This window comes from Tauraco erythrolophus, chromosome 1 (genome assembly GCF_009769465.1).
Source record: "Tauraco erythrolophus isolate bTauEry1 chromosome 1, bTauEry1.pri, whole genome shotgun sequence".
NCBI lineage: Eukaryota > Metazoa > Chordata > Aves > Musophagiformes > Musophagidae > Tauraco > Tauraco erythrolophus.
Window position 1 is genome coordinate 132,873,220 of NC_141465.1, and position 17,369 is coordinate 132,890,588.

Below are 17,369 nucleotides of genomic sequence, written 5' to 3' on the forward strand. Positions count from 1 at the left end.
TGGCGATACACAGGACTCGAATTCTGGACTTTGATGCTTTTAGCCGTGCCATTGTCCGATGCTTAAATTTGCCGGGCGGGGACGGTGTGAATGTTCCCCTCTGTGACAATTTGGGTGCTGTGGAATGGCTTTTAAGCTCTCTTTCCCCATCTCCATTCACCGATGCCATACAAAAAAAGCTCTCATGCAGTGATCAATGAATTGGTAAACGCCTTCCCCTCTTTAATCTGATCCATGCTCCTCTTCAGTCTCCGTAGGGCGTTTCTGTGGGAGCGTGAGCAGGCCCCCGGTGCTGCCTGTGCCACCAGTCTGTCGAAGCTGTGCTTGGGGTATTCATCTCACTTTAACACCAGCTCTTCCACAGAGGGGACTCCTGCCCTCAAAGACTTCTCTGTGGCACTGTTGGCACTGTGATTTTTTTGTTCTGGTTTGTTTTGTGTTCTTTTACTCTACGTGACTTGCCTTTGATTTTTATTCTTCTCTTTCGTGCATGCCATCCATGTCCATAGCCAGCATTGTGTGGAGCTGCTTTCCTTGCTCCTGCAGCAGTCACCATCCTCCCACCCCACATCTCCGGCGGCTTCGGGCTGTGTGAGGAGTCACTTGCTGTTGGTCTTTCTTCCCTCAGGCACTTCCTCTTCAAACCTGGAGGCACTTCTCCCCTTTTTTGTACAACATCGCCGGGATATCCCTTGACGTCCAGCACTGTGTACTCACCTCCCCCTAGGCCCCTTCCCAGAAGTACCTTCTCTAGGCCTGCCTTTAACCTGAAGAAACCCTATAAGTACTGTAACTGGAAATGTGCTGCTCTGAGTGCCATTGTCATCTCAGTCACGCTGGTGATCCTCCTGGCGTATTTCATAGGTAAGCTTATTTCTGGTTTGTTTGGGTTTTTTTCCTGCTTTTGTTTTATTTCTCTACAAAGTCACCTATAATGCTAATGTTTGGGAACCAGAGGGTCGAGATGGTGGTACAAAGTAACGGGGAAATAAGGCCTCTGCTAACTTCATTGAGGTTGCAGGGGAACCTAACACATGTCCTAGAGCCAGAAGAGCTTATAAGACACAAGTCATACGTTGTACTCCCTTCAATGGCATAGGCTGTTTACTTTCTGCAGAGGAAAGTGTACGTGGAGTGAGACAAACTCACCAGATTTTCTCAAAGTAGCTCATTAAAACAGGCAGTGAGGTCCATGTCCTAATTGGAGTTGCATCCAGGTTTGTGGGAATTGTCTGCTGTTGACTTTGACAGGAATAGGGTCAGATCCAAGATCCTAACGTGCAAAAATGTGGTTTTATTCTATTTTTTGGTGGCACATCTAGCCATTTAACCAGCAGTACTGGAGTTCACAGAGTGACTTGGAGGATGGGAAAGGACTGAGTATAAATTGTAGTCCAAGAAGGCCTTCTTTGAGTAGGGGAGTTGGGGAAATTGGCTACTTAGGTGGAACAGCAGTGGATTTTGCTTGTGCTGCACATAATCTGAATTTCTTTGGTTTATAAGAGTTGTCATTGTTCGTTGCAAACAAGTATTCTCAGTGTTTGTTGCAAAAGTAATTGAAATGTTGGAAGTGAAAATTGTATTTTTCAGCATGTAAAGCTGGGGTGTTACCATTACTTTTTCTTCAGTTAGATGTGGTATTTCTGTTATATTATATATGTTACATAAATTATATATATTTATATATATATTTGTGTTGTATCTTACAAAAGTCCGTTTCTAGACTTCTATTTTAAGCCGTCAGTGGTGCAAACTCTAGTTGTCAGACACTTCCAGATGTGATCATAGGTAAAAAAGCCCATTTCTCATGGCACAAATGAGTCTTTTTGATTTCGCTGTGACTTCCTGTACACTAATGATCTATAAAAGGTTGTGGTTAGAATTACAAATCTTAGCCTGGATCGAAAGATTTTTGCTTTCATTTCACATGAGTATAATTAGCACTACTACAAAGGATTGCTTTTACTGTGTTCCTTTTATGTACACTTCTTTAATGACTGACACTTTTCCACTTCTGCCTTGCATCGTACTCTGGGCACTTTTATGCCTCCTGTAAGAGGAGCAGGAGTGATTAATTAACCAACATTAAATCAGGAGCAGTTTGATGAAATATGCAGTCAATTTTCATCATTCGCTACGTACATTTGGACTCGCCTTTCTCATTTGTCTGGTATTCTCCTTCTGCCCTGAACATGGATCCTTTGGACATTATCTCAGCGTGTCAGAGGAGCATTGTTATGACTCAGGATAGCAGTGCCTGTTAATTCTGACGGAGGAGATGCGTGCTGTTCGATAGATTGGGAAGAATCTGGTTTGCCATCTGGTATTACAGAATCATAGAATCGTAGAATGGTTTGGGTTGGAAGGGACCTCAAACATCATCCGGTTCCATCCCCCCTGCCATGGGCAGGGACACCGTCCACTACATCAGGTTGCCCAAAGCCTCATCCAACCTGGCCTTGAACACTTCCAGGGATGGGGCATCCACAATTTCTCTGGGCAACCTGTATTTCCAATTCAAAACCCTTTTTCAGGGTACCAAAAAGATCAGGCTCCAGTTTAAAATCACAGTTAATGTGGCTGAAAGGTAGGTCCATGGAGCACTATCCCCTCCTTTTTTCTCCATTCGGATGAACTCCGTGGCATTTGCCAGGCTCCACGGATGGGCTGGCAAGGTGCCAGAAATGCTGATCAGGTTGAACTGCTGTAATTATGGGTCATAATTACTAATTTCTAAAGGAACTATCAATTATTAAAAATCAAATTTGATGGTTCAGTTCAGCATAAACATATTTAGCAAAGATTGTCTCTACCAGGCCCAGTGTTCTAATCAACAAGCAAAAAGGCAGATATTTAATTAGATTTTGATGAAAAATTGTGTTTAATTTCAAGTATAATCAATTATTAATTACTGTAATGAGTGACTCTGGCGGGGTTTACTAATTAACTCATTTAAAAATTATGAATAACCTTTTCATTTGTAATTATTTTCTACATCCTGTCAAGTTGCAGATGAGAATTGTATCACCTAACCCAAAAGAAAAAAAATCAATCAAGGAGTCAAAATGTTTGTACTTTCACTAAGTTAAGCTGAGATATTTTGCATTCTGATAAAAACTACGCATTTCTTGGCAGAGACTTGTTCATTCTTTATATAACCTGGTCTGTTTGCAAGAGAAATTACTGATTTTCCTCCAGTTTGTTTTTTTTTTCCCCCCTATATTTGCATAGTTGCATTTTCTTACAGATACCTTTCTCATTTAAGCAGTATCCTGCTCTTTTCAATGCCATGGGGACGATTTGAGTGGTAAGGTATAACTTAATCATGAGTAAGAAGATCTAATCTATCTAACGGCCCGTGAGTGCTGGGAAATTGGCTACTTTCCACCTGCTCTTGTTAGTTAAAACAACCGCAGAAATTATCTTTTTAATGACCATTTTCATCCTCCAAAGCAAACTGAGGTCATTGGAAAGGCTCCCATTTAAGTGAATGGACTTTGGATCAGGTCCCATGGCAGTGGCTTGGCATTTACTCTGTTTTTTTATACACTGAGCAGTTAATGGAAATACTTCAGAGTAATGGCTAAGGCTTCAGGATGCTCATCACAGTCGTCCATTTGGAAAAACCTCATCGCAGGCCTGACCTACCTGTACAAGCGTGTGGAGCTGGAGACACCAGGAGATCCATGAGCGACTTCACTGTTGGCAGTACTTTTTGTGTGACAGGTGCTCAGAGACAACTGTGATGGGCCACCATCAGAGGCAGGCAGAGCTGCATGGAAACAACAAGGTATTTGGGGCTGTTCAGTCTGGAGAAGAGAAGGCTCCAGAGTGATTTTATTGCGGCTTTCCAGTACTTAAAGGAAAGCTGGAGAGGGACTTTTGACAAGGGCATGTAGTGATAGGACAAAGGGCAATGGATTTAAACTGAAAGAGGACAGATTTACATTAGGTATAAGGAAGAAATTTTTCACTGTGAGGGTGGTGAGGCACTGGAACAGGTTGCCCAGAGAAGTTGTGGCTGCCCCATCCCTGGAAGTGTTCAAGGCCAGGTTGGATGAGGCTTTGAGCAACCTGGTGTAGTGGAGGGTGTCCCTGCCCATGGCAGGGGGGTTGGAACTAGGTGATCTTTGAGGTCCCTTCCAACCCAAACCATTCTATTATTCTATGATTCTATTTCTGAAGTTCTTTGCTGAAACCAGTTCATTTTTGAAATTCATCTAAAACACTTTCTAAATCATTTACTTAAGGCAGAATTTCCATTATTTTGTGAAAGTCTTTGTGGTGTTTAAAAGACTGAGGTTAATTTAACTTGCTGGGCTTTTTCGGAAAAAAGGAAAGGAGGCATAAATAGAAGTCCACAGCAGCCAAACAGCTGGTATCATGTGTCAGCACTGTGATCAAGCTGAAGGTTTTACAGAGCTGAGTCACTGGTCCGGAGAGATAATAACAAACGAAATATAAAATTAAACACCAGAAGCTGGTTTTCATTTGAATTAACCAGCTTTTGATTGACTCATTGCCACCTTTTCACATATTCAGAGACGCACACTAAGGCGGTGGCGACAATGCACATCAAAGTTTTGCACACACACAGCTTATGCAAATCTGGCGAGCTCGGCAGCAGCTTGTCTGGTGGGGTGAGAAGACCAAAGAGAAACGCCGTAGCAGATGGGGGCTGTAACATTAACGTGGCAGGAAAGGCCCTGCTGGAACCACTGGAATGAAAGGCTTCTTTAAGCAGCTTGTAACTGACCTGCTAATTTGCTGTTCCAGGAGGTCGTGAAGAGACACCACTTTAAAATTAAATTCATTTTTAGGGCTGTCTGTTCAATTGACAGCTAAACAAGGAAAATTTTCATGGCTTTTGCTGGGATGTGATGGGGTCTGTATGCCATGGAGCTTTGCCTTAGGGGGCTAATTTACAGCAAGATTCTTACAGCGGAGATAATTCCACAAGGTACATTGCTATCCCAGATACTTTGCCAGCAGAGTTTGTGTACCTGGTAGATGCCAGGCCTGCTAGAATACGACTGCAAAGAGTCTCTGACGTTGCTCTACTGCTTGGGAGAAAAATTGCTGGGTTTAGAAACAGAGAAAGACCTGTTTGATTGTCCAGACCTCCATGCCCAGCAGCTGTTTGGCTAGATCCACGGAACAGTTTCTAAATGAATTAGTGATGGAGAATAGTTTCTTTCTTCTGAAACAGAAGGTATTGTCCTCTGCCTGATGGAGATTCCAGACTAGATGGAAGGACAATTTGATGTAGTTAGGCACTTGCAATTTTCCTATACTTAAGCATGTTCTGCGGTTGCATTGCATGCACAGGAGGAAAGATGAGCATTTGATTTAGATTAAAGTTAGGGCTGGAAAACGTATTAGGAAGCCAAAACAGTCGTTCATTTGATTGGAGTCAGAGTTCTCTCTACTTTTCAGCCCCGTGTTCGTTTGAACTCTTTACAGATGCAGCTTCACTTAGAGAACAGTGTTGCTTGCTACAGGCAAAATGCTTTGACAGTAAATCTGTGCTAGGACTATGATGTGTTTATAAAGTGTCTTTCTTTTTATTGTCTAAAAATCACCCTGAGAGCTAAATTTAGCTCAGTTTGTCCACAATTCTTTGATGCTATGTAATAAAACCAATTTAAAGCGGTTCTCCAGAGCTCTTAGCTATCTAACTACTTAGCTCTGGATGTATAGTACAACAATTACTATGGCGTTTACATCCCACTTGAGATCAACAGGAAAAGTTTGTAATGCTTAATTATTAAACTTGAGCTGTATCTGTTAATCCTACATTTATACCTTATAATAGTTAAAATATAAAACAAAATACGAACCAATTTATTACCCTGCCAACAAGTTTCTTTCATTTTCTGCTTTAGTATTTCTTTTCTGAAACCAGTTGTAGCTCTATTTTGCTACTTTTGCCATTTGTTCTTTTGATTTACAGGGATCTTTCAGTGTTTTCTCTTTCCATCTTATCTTACATAAAATGCAGAAATGGTCACTAAACAATTTGTTCTAGCAAAGCATTTACATTATGAAGTCAATCTGTCATCCAAAGAGATGCTTCCAGGTCCTTTCTTGGTTCTTTCACATCTTCACAAAATTACTGCACACAGTTCACTCAGTAACTTTGAGTCTTATTTACTTCGTTTTACCCTTAATCTATAAAACTGTGAGATCCAGTCGGAAAGGTGCTATATTATTATCAGTAATATATTTTATGTACTATAGATGTTTGTGAACCGTAACATTTCATGATACTGGTTGAGAGGAACCATCATCACAACCCAGCGCTACTGTTTTTATCTTTTATGGTAGAATTTGATTTTTTTTTTTTTTTTCTGTCAAAGCTACCAGATGCATACAATCATGGTCAGTGCCACTCTAAGTCGTACACTTTAAGGGACATCTTGATCTTTCTTTCATACCCTATACCATTTAGGAAATAATGGCCTTATTCTTCTCTGGGACGCGCTCCTCTTAAACTGGAGCAATTCCATTTACTTTAGCACTGGTTTAGTCAATGGCATTGGTCCCAGAGCCGGACCAACCCTGGAAAAGTCTGCATATATTTTTATATATTCCTGATTCTGCAGATTGATCGGACTAAAGATAGAAAATACATCAAGATGGATGTTGACCTTTCAATCAATTTTTGAATGATCTTCTTGTTTTTTTGTTGTCGAACTCTAAATTTTTGCCTCTGTAAATTATCTCAGGAAAGCTAAGACATGACAGTAGTCTCAGCCCCATGGAGGGATGCCATCAACGTGAGCTTCCAGCTGATTGTTCAAAAGTGTGCGATTTCAGACGAGTTGAAGTAATCTTTTTACATCCTTAGTACCGTAGCAGAGAGATGGAAAGATCTCAGGACTTCATGTTAGCCTCAATCACACTTCGCCCTTGTTAAGGAACAAGTGAAGGCAGCTGCTGCGTGTAAAGTTTACGAGAGGCTGCTTGAGTAGTGCTTAGCTCAAGAAAGCTGCCTGCAGGAATCTGGCAAAAGAAACTTTCCCTGGTCAGATCAACAAAGAAACAGTGAATCACTTAAATGTTTCAGCCTCAATCGCTTTACTGACATTCTCAGATCTTCCTCTCCACATGCGTGCACGCACATGGTTGTATAAAACACAGATAGATCCTCAAAGTATAGCTCAGTATAGCTACACTGAGGAATGTTATGTATACATTTTGCCCAACGTGACCACAAACAGGCATCTGATTGTCAGCGCGGTACCTGTGCACAAGGCAGCAGTTGTTAGAGAAATGAGAAAGACACAAAAGTGAAACCAAGAGGAGCTATATTTGGTCTTATATTTCCCCCTGTTTTGTTGCCTTCTTTTGCAGCTTTAGGTGGATGGTGATGTGAATTGTGACACGTCTTGTTTTCCATCATCTGCAGAGTCAGGAAGAGTTGTTTGTATTATTAGAGGATTGTGTGCATCTCTTTTTTGGTTTGGATTTTGCATTGTGTGTTTGGATAACGTCCACTGTTAGCTTTATAGTTCATAGAAAAGAAAGTACAAGTGATTTAACTGCAGCTTTATTTTAGAGGTGATGAAGGTACAAGATCCCACTTTAAAGCTATTCTTGTGAAGAGCAAATCGTTCAGGTGAGTGTTAAAAAAACTCACCATAGAAACTTCACTAAAGAACCTTCACTGTTTCGCCCTAAAGAAGATCTGCAACCTGACATTAAAAGAGTTGGGACAGGAGAAATATCTGATGATGTATATGCTGTTTAAAGAGAGATACTGCCAGAAAATATTACAGGAAAAGGATAGTAGAAGGTAACAGAAACCCACTAATTTTGTTAGAATTGCCCAGTGTAGGCAAACTGGGAAGTATTAAAATTTAGGTATTCCATTTGACGGCAACACATTCTGAACTGGGCAGCAAAATTTCTGCTTTGCAAAGCAGTTCACACTTCAAAGTCTGCACTGATAAAGAGCCTGGGCAAGTAATGCATCTTTTAGGAACTAATTCAGTGTTTATTGGAAGCAGGAAGAATTAGGAAAATTCTCATAATTTTCATTTAAAACTCTTTTCATAATTTTCACTGCCATAATTTTCACTACTGGGAGGAGTGACTGACACACCTGAAGGCTGTGCTGCCATTCAGAGAGACCTGGACAGGCTGGAGAGTTGAGCGGGGAGAAATTTAATGAAATACAACAATGGCAAGTGTAGAGTCTTGCGTCTGGGTAAGAACAACCCCATGTACCAGTACAAGTTGTGGACTGAACTGTTGGGGAGCAGCACAGGGGAAAGAGACCTGGGGGTCCTGGTGGACAGCAGGATGACCATGAGCCAGCAATGTGCCCTTGTGGCCAAGAAGGCCAATGGCATCCTGGGGTGTATTAGAAGGGGTGTGGTTAGTAGATCAAGAGAGGTTCTCCTCTCCCTCTACTCTGCCCTGGTGAGGCCACATCTGGAATATTGTGTCCAGTTCTGGGCCCCTCAGTTCAAGAAGGACAAGGAACTGCTGGAGAGAGTCCAGCGCAGGGCCACAAAGATGATGAAGGGAGTGGAGCGTCTCCCTTATGAGGAAAGGCTGAGGGAGCTGGGTCTCTTTGGCTTGGGGAAGAGGAGACTGAGGGGGGACCTCATTAATGTTTATAAATATGGAAAGGGTGACTGCCATGAGGATGAAGCCAGGCTCTTCTCAGTGGCATCCAATGATAGGACAAGGGGAAATGGATCTAAGCTGGAACATAGGAGGTTCCGCTTAAACATGAGGAAGAACTTCTTCCCAGTAAGGGTAACAGAACACTGGGACAGGCTACCCAGAGAGGTTGTGGAGTCTCCTTCTCTGGAGATGTTCAAAACCCGCCTGGACACGTTCTTGTGTGATCTGATCTCGGTGGTCCTGCTCAGGCAGGGGGATGGGACTAGATAATCCTTTGAGGTCCCTTCCAATCCCTGACATTCTGTGATTCTGTGAAAAGCCATAAACACTATCAGATCATGTAGACAGACCTCTCAGGACATTGCAGGCAAGTGAACACCAGCCACTTACTCCATCATTTTGACTTAGGCAAGTCACATACTTACTTCAGTCCACTGGTTCCCAGCTTGTATGTGTAGGGTTCTCATTAGCTCTTTTTGGCTATAAAAATGACATTGGGATTTTGTTATACAGCATCTTCTTGTGCTTACTCCTTAAGTCATGTTCAGTCTCTCCTTTTCCAGTTGCCATTGTCTCATTTCATGGACACAACTTGCCATCTGTTGTTATCTTAAGTGTATAGGCTGGAACCTTACGCACATTTTGTTTGCATTGTTCAAATTTAGTAGCTGCCCAGCTCTTCTATTTATCTGTTCTGTCCCCATCATTTTATTTGTCACTTGAATAGCTTTTGAGTCATCTGCATATTTAGTCATCCATGATTTTATATTTACTTATTTAACATTGATGTAAATGTTGAGTAATTTCAGGCCGACTATTAATTGTTGAATTTCACAAGAAATTTTAACATTTAATGGTTGGTCACCAGCAATGATGATTTTAAGGTCTTTCAGTTAGTTTTTAAGCACATATATACATTGCTTTTTACCATTGGAAAGTGCTTGTTTCTTTAATCAAAAGTCACACCAAACTAAAACAAATGTCTTACTAAACTGTAATCTTGTCAAGAAGTGAGTAACTGTTTCTTAAGATCTATTTTTCAGAGAAGGAATATGATTGGCCTGAGTTACCATATATTCACTTTCTTTATTCTTCAGCAGTTGAATTCTCTGTTATGTTTTCCATTATTTTGTCTGTAATAGATGTCAGGCTACTCAGTCTAAGTGATTTACATCCTCTTCTCTTCCCTTCTTAAATATTTGTGCAGCATTAACCCTGTTCTAATCTCTTGGTAGCTGGTTCAGTATTAGTCGGTGAGTCAGATTTGTCTTCTGATAGCTCGTCTCATTTACTGGGTACAAGTTAAATGAGCCTGCAGATTTAAAAATGTTTGTCCTTGAATAGATGTAGTTTAATAGAATTCTTGGTTATTAATGGACTGGAAAAAAAAAATTATTTCCTGTGAAATAATTGCATTATCCTAGTTATTTTCAAAAAACAGAACAAAATTTTTTACTGAACACTTTAGCCTTTACTATAACATTATTAACAATTTCCCCATCTCCATCAAGTAAATGGCTATATTGTTGCTCAGTTTACTAGGTTTCAATACAGTTTAAAAATGTCCTATTGTTCTTTGTTTTTTTCAAGCCATGTATTTTTTTCTTCACGTCCTCGGCTTCCTTTATCAATGCTCTGCATGGTCTTAGATTTATATAAATAACTCTCTGTTTCTCTATTGTTCTGGGGTTTTATATATTACTTTTTTTATTTCTGCTTATTGTTTTATTTTGACACTGAATGAAGAGGTCCTTTTGTCAAAGTCTGATCCTCTTTCATCATTGCGAGACCACTGGAAGAATGACTTCCATGTAGAAGCAGACCACCAGTATGACTGATTCTTTAACTGGTCGAAAGCAGACTGAGACTGCATATCCATGGGGCTCTATCTGATCCTGGCGTTTGCATCAGCGCGCCGTGAAACCACACATAATATCGCAGTCAGCCCTTTAGGTGCCTGATTCCTCCTTGGATTTAAGAATCTTTAATACAAGGAGGGATGAGTTTAATTCCATCTGTTTTTATTAAATGGTACGATATGGGCTCTCAGCTTTTATAAGCTTTTATCAGTTGCTTTTAGTGAGTTATAATAGTTGCTCTAAGCCCCTAGAAAAGAAAATAACAGCATACTGACACCGAAAGTGCTGGCCTTGCCTTTATGGCAGTGGCACAGATGTGCTGCTATAATCTTCATTTCACGGCGTAGATTGACCTTTGCACAGAGACACTGAGAAGGAATCAATTTTAGATCTTAATATCTACTGGAAGGAGTTCTCCCCGAGTCTGTGTTTTTATTTCATACTAATTAGTGTGAAGAAATGTAATTTAATTGCAGTTAAGTGGAGACAGAAAGAAATGTTTCCTGTAATGTGTTTAGGTTTTTTTTTTCAGTGTTTTTACATACCATACATTTTTGTAGGTAGCTAGTCATAAGCTCGGTTAGGGATGTCAGCGACAGTGAAAAATACTCCTCAATTATAGTTTAGTGTTTCTCTCCCATCCTTTTCTAGTATAAATTAGAAGATGGCTTCAAAGCCTCATTTGCAACCAGGTCATACATTTCTATTAGATATGTGCAGCGATGCGTTCCCAAAGGTTTTTTACCTGTAGTTAAAGTTGAGCTGTGTGGTAGGTATACATCTTTACAGTGTTAAGTGAAGTGGTGTTGTTAAGTATACTGCCCAGGTAATGTACTAGACGACCTGCAAAATAAAGAACAAAAAGTCCAATCCACTCTTTCCCTCTGTGACAAGATTTCAACGCCACCATTTATGATGAAACTTAAAAGCTCCAAAAGGACCACTTACACAGTTCGCTGCGAGATATCAGAATCTGATGCTCAATAAATAGATATTTAGAGGTTGTTGTTTAAGTGAAAAACTAATAAACTCCCCCAGCATCACCAGCTCTTCCTATCTTCTGCTTTATTTGATTTTATCATAGCTTAACTTCCAAGCCTGTCCTTATTGCAGTCAGAAGCTTTTGCCTGGGAAGATGATGAGGACAGCATATGTTAGCTGTTTTCAAATATGGCAGCACGTAACATCGCACCTTGCTTGCCTGGCACAACCCTGACATCACTTCATTATGTAAAGAGATTCTCTGAAAAGCAAAGCAGAACAAGACAGTTAGCAGAGGTGATGGCTGTGCTTACACTAAGTATTTCAAAAGAAACTCTAATTGGACTGTCAGTGGAGCAGAATCTTATTTAATTATGGCAGAAATGATAAAGAAATCAAGCATCAAAAGGGCTTCCTGAGGCTTCTGGTGAAAAAAATCCCACAATCTCAGCATAACGATCGACTCATAGAATCACAGACTGGTTAAGGTTGGAAGGGTCCTCAAAGATCATCTAGTTCCAACCCCCCTGCCATGGGCAGGGACACCTTCCACTACACCAGGTTGCTCAAAGTCCCATCCAACCTGGCCTTGAACACTTCCAGGGATGGGACATCTACAACTTCTCTGGATATTCCGAAAAGTATTAATCCAAGTGATCAGTAACAGTTTATTTATATTAGTATACCTTCTCCAGTCAAATTGGATCATGGGCTATTCCAAGTGGTGAAATACGTATGTGGGACCATTCTGGGCATCCGACTGGTCCAGAATGGGTGCATTTCTATTCTGTTAAACTCTTGTGGATGATCACACCCAAACTATGTATTCAGAATGATTTCTGGTCCTGGCTTGCTGAACTGTGCACAGGAATTCAGAAGATATTGGCTGACCAGAGCCAAAATTATGGTAGAGTCCCTTCTGACAAATAGATGGTGTAGACTATCAAGTTACACTGCTTGGTATTGTTAAATTCATTACTATTAACGTAGTCTTTGGGGTGAAGGGACGAGGCAATGTACTATGTCCCTGAGGGTTTCCCTGCCCATGGCAGGGGGGTTGGAACTAGATGATCTTTGAGGTCTCTTCCAACCCAAAACATTTTATGATTCTATGATTCTATGAGCAAACACTTTGGTACAGTCGTATTTAAGGATGAAACAAGATAATCACGGCCTAAGTATTCACAAGTGAACATACCCTAAATAGACCTATAAGAGTAGGGCTCTGGATCCGTACCTCTAGCGTGGTCATTCACTTATGCAAAACTTTACTATTGGATCTACCATTGGTTTATGTTCATATTACAGAAGCACGGAGGTCACGGAGAATCACGACACCTCTTTTCTGTTAGGAAGAACAAACAATAGTGTGTGCTTTATCATATCCCTGATCCACCCAGAGCTGGCTACCACAAAACTAGAAAATCTGAGTTCACACATGCTCAGTAGGGACCTATTTAGAGTGCAGTAGCAAAATTGTCTGCACTGAGTGTATTCCTTCCCTTTCCAACCCCCTCCTACTGCTACCAACCAGGCTGCACATATGGCATCCCTAGAAAGCAATTGAACATGCTACAATGCTGGAGTTGCCAGGGTTGAGTGGCAATTTGTGTGCAATTGTTCTGCTCAGCATTGGGCCAGTGGAAAAAAAAAAAAGAGCCTGTGATGAGGGAATTAAAGGCTATTACAGAGCACATATGCATACAGGGGCTGATCTAAAATCACACAAGCAATCTTAATTCTGTTCTTTGCTCACTTCTGAGTGCTTGACTTGGTGAACTTGGAGTTTCTTTAGCAAATGCTTTTTTTAGGACTAATTAAATGTAAAGATGGCTGTGGGTCTTTTAAGAGAACACTGTGGGTTGCACTTGTCAGCACTCGCCTTAATCTATGCGCTGGATTTGGTTCTAAGTCCAAGGGAACAAATCATCAGGTTGTGTTAAGTTTTGTTATTGAGAGAGCTTTTCACACTGATCTGAACCATTCACTTAGATTTATAGTACCTGTGCTGGATTTTGCCCATGGTCTCTGGACACAAAAAAAAAAATTCCAGCGTCATTAATAGTGCTGTGTCACCTACTTTATCAGCTTTCGCAGACTGTACATTTGTATCCATTTGCTGAGCTTTTGGACAGGAAAAAAAAAAGGGATTTTTTTCCCTTTCCAGATGAACTGTTGGAACAATCTGCTTGTCTTTCAAGTTTATGTAAAGAAAATTCAGAAAATAAATTAAAACATTCTTAGCCTGCTTTAAGCATACCCGTGCATTTGTCATCCAAAGCGCTTAAAACAATGAGATGCTCCTGAATACATCGAGATTAAATTTTTTCAGATCGCTTCAAAAAGTGCCCAAGCTGGTAGGATGCTGCTTTGGAGCTCAGTTTTGACGATGCTGATGAGCTCTCTGGCCCTGATCTACAAAATTTTTAAATTCGTACTGAATTCTCTCCTCCATCATTCTCTTGAAGTCACTAGATTTACTCAGGCTAAGCAAAGCTAAAGTTAAACCTGTGCTTTGGACATCAGGGGATTAATTTTTTGAAATTTTTCTGCTATCAACTAGCACAGCCCAACTGGGGCTCCGGTGCTATTAGAATGTGTGTGGTGACTAATGACACTAAGGCAGTTTTCAGCTGATTTTAGGATTAACCCACAAGCAGCGCTCTCAAATCATTTACTTGTCTTTGCGATAAAATCCTGTTCGTGTTTGGAAGGGTAGATGAGCAGCCGGCCATCTGAGAGACCAGCTCGTGCATCACATTCTACAACGATATTCAGATCTTAACCCTTGAGCTGCGATACTGGATTTAAACTCTAATCCCACCTCTCCTGTGCTGGGGTGATAGAAGACGACAGGTATTGTTTGTGACTTTCAAATAGCAAACTGTATTTTAGGGACTTTAGGCAACCTATCCTATCGATTTGGGAAAACAGGTTTTTCTGGCAATATCTGGTGGAGATAATAAGGAAGGAAGCATGTGAGAGGTTGTTGATCTACCTATGTAAATTACACCCTTTTTAATTAGAGTCTCACAGTTCGTATGTGTGTAATGAAACGGCATTTGTAAAATTATACTGTCCAAAAGAGGCTAGCCCAGAATTTTTGTAATTGCAAAGCGAGGTAGGAGGAGGCCCTCTGGTAGGGCTGCCTGTCCTCATTTCTCTAACTGAAGTGAGTACCCCAATGGGAAAACCATTATTTCTAATATTATATACACAAATTAAAACTCCATTTAGAGGTACAGTGGGACCATATTATAATTGACTTTGATCTTGAAGAAATATCTCAGTAATATTTATAGTAATATGGTCTTTGCCAGAAAGGGTATCTAGAAGGGAAAATATTATTTTACTGACAAAGGCCTGAGTGTGTGTAACACCGAATTTACCAGAGCTGTGGGGGCTGAAATAGGTTTCTTCGGTGCAGTAAGCCGCCTAGTAGCAGCAAAGTGTTCCTGAGGTCCATCTTTCAACTTCCTATTCTATTTCCACAATGATGTAGATGGTGAAGGAAATTACAGATTGTATTTAAGCAGATGGCTCCTCATATTAGCCACACCACTTTCATGTTCATTTTTTTTTCTATAGAGTGACACTTAAAAAAAAAAATCCTCCTAAAAATACCCATAAAAATATTTAAATATACCTATTTAAAACTGCATTTTCCCTTTCCTACAGGAAATTACAAGCATCCAGCAAGCTACTATAGCACTGGAGGGGCCAGTGATCATCTATTAGCAGTTTGAATGGACAGGCAATCACTTGAAAGTCTTTGATCCCCAGGGGTAATTAGGAAGACATTGAATAGGAAGTGCTGACTCTTTGCATTGAACAAACATTGAGTTTAACTGCTTCATTTTATAACAGGTCTTTCTAGTCACTTCCTTGAAGGCTTCAAAGAAATGTGATGCTTCAGCTGGAAGCTTTTTTCTTCCCTATTAAGAGCAATTGGGAACTAAATTAAAATATAGTGTTCTCCTAAGAAGGAACTAATACTGTTTGGTAGACCATCTGCTTCTATCTTGGAAATCTTTGATACAGCTCTTCAGTCAGGAGGGGTCAAAGAATAACTGGTTTGTGTCAAATCAAAGCAAGTAAATGCATTTGCAGCCGGGACTTTAGGTGATTACCACAATGCTTTGTTTTCCCAAGAGGCAGTTCCCACTCTGGTGGCAAAATTTTAAGAGGTAGGAAGCTCCCCATCATTTGAATTCCTCCTTTGCACATGGTGATTCTGATTGAGGAAAGGAGGAAACCTGAGTTATCTCTGAAAGAACCACTTCTGGTACTTGCATAGTTTGAGCTCTGAACGTGGAGGAATGGTCAGGCAGCAGGCAGGGTCTTGGGTATTACTGGATGTATCCCATAGTATGTGTCTAAACTTTAGAGCTGGCTGTGAAAGCACCTACCTCTTACTGTAGGACATTTGAATCATAGAATCATCTGGTTGGAAGAGACCCTCAAGTTCATCGAGTCCAACCATTCACCCTGAACTGTCAGGGTCCCTAAACCATGTTCCTCAACACCAAATCCACACGGTTTTTAAACACCCCCAGGGATGGGGACTCCACCACCTCCCTGGCCAGCCTGTTCCAATACTTCACAACCCTTGAGGTCTTAAAAAAAGCTACAAACAAACACAACACAGCTATCTCTCTGTTTTACCATCTAAATCCTTCATCCTAATCCCTTCACCCAGGGATAGGTGGACATGGATTCTCCAGTTCCCAGTATGAAGTACTTGCAGCCCAGCTCAGCAGAGCATCTTCATCCCCAGTCTGTGCAGAAGGCTTGTAAACCCTTTTTGTCATTGAAGGTGGATAACTGAGCCGTCAGGAAGAGGGGCAGATGGGGAATTTACAGGAGTGAGCTTTACCCTAAATGGCCCTCCTTGTGCCTTTGTGATTTTTCTTGACTATTGTCTTGTTTCAAATAAATCAACAGGCCCAAATCAGCTGGTTTGTGAAGAGTGCTGTGTGCAGGATTCTCTCTTCCCACGTTCCCACATGGCTGCAGTCCTGTCCTGGTGTCCCAGCTCACATTCAGTCAGGCAGACGATGATTTCTAAAGCCAGGTTTTCCATTCCTTGAGTAAGACCTTTAAGCCACAGAAGGAAAAAGTTTATGCATAGGAGATAATTTCAGATGGTAGAAAGGACTCAGAGCACTGTGCAGAGTTTTTGGTCACGAGATAACTGCCAAAGTCCGTGCAAGAACTGGCCTTGCAGGAATCTCTCTCTCCTTGTCCCACAGTGGCTGGCTCAGTGACCTGGGTATGTATGTGTAAATGATGTGACTTCATGATATTACGAACCATTGGGATCTTTAGTCAGGATCCTAGATTTCAATTCCGGGCCTGAGAACCTGTTAGGTACTTGGGTAGTAAGTGTCCCATGCCCTTAGATGAACAACAGCTTGGATCTGTCTGGTCCAGGACTTCACTTTACAAGCAAGGAGAGCTGATACAAGGTACCACAGCCAGGCTTGCTGTTTTTCCCCTCTTCTGACATCCGCAGGGCCATAGAGCCGCTTCAGTCCTTGACTCCTTGCTGTGTTGGTGTATTCTGCCACGCTGGGACACAGAAGCCTTGTCCAGCACTGAAATGGAATGCAAGAGAGGCATAAGAGAAAAATAAACCAGTTGATTTCTTTTTTTAATGTTTGTTTTACTGTTTCTGTTCTCCTTAATCTCGCGTGCCTCTTCCTTGATTTATTGCAGGTTGACAAACCAGTGATTATTTCATGCTGGAAGGCTCCTTTTCATAACACTGAATGTCACAAAAATATGATTAATTCTGCAACAGTCAATTCTCCCACTTCTACAGAAATCATATAATTTCAGTGTAGAGAGAGACAGTTATCCAGATAATTACAGTCAAGTTTATTCCGGAGA

At 41.0% G+C, this 17,369-nt stretch overlaps 1 protein-coding gene across 1 annotated transcript in view; it reads left to right on the top strand.

Annotated features, from left to right (window-relative positions):
• The window catches only part of TENM4 (teneurin transmembrane protein 4), a 380,735-nt gene that overhangs the window by 159,093 nt on the left and 204,273 nt on the right, over positions 1–17,369 (top strand). The window contains 1 exon segment of the mRNA XM_086614637.1: positions 629–864. Within this exon segment, the coding sequence (XP_086470763.1) occupies positions 629–864 (236 nt within the window).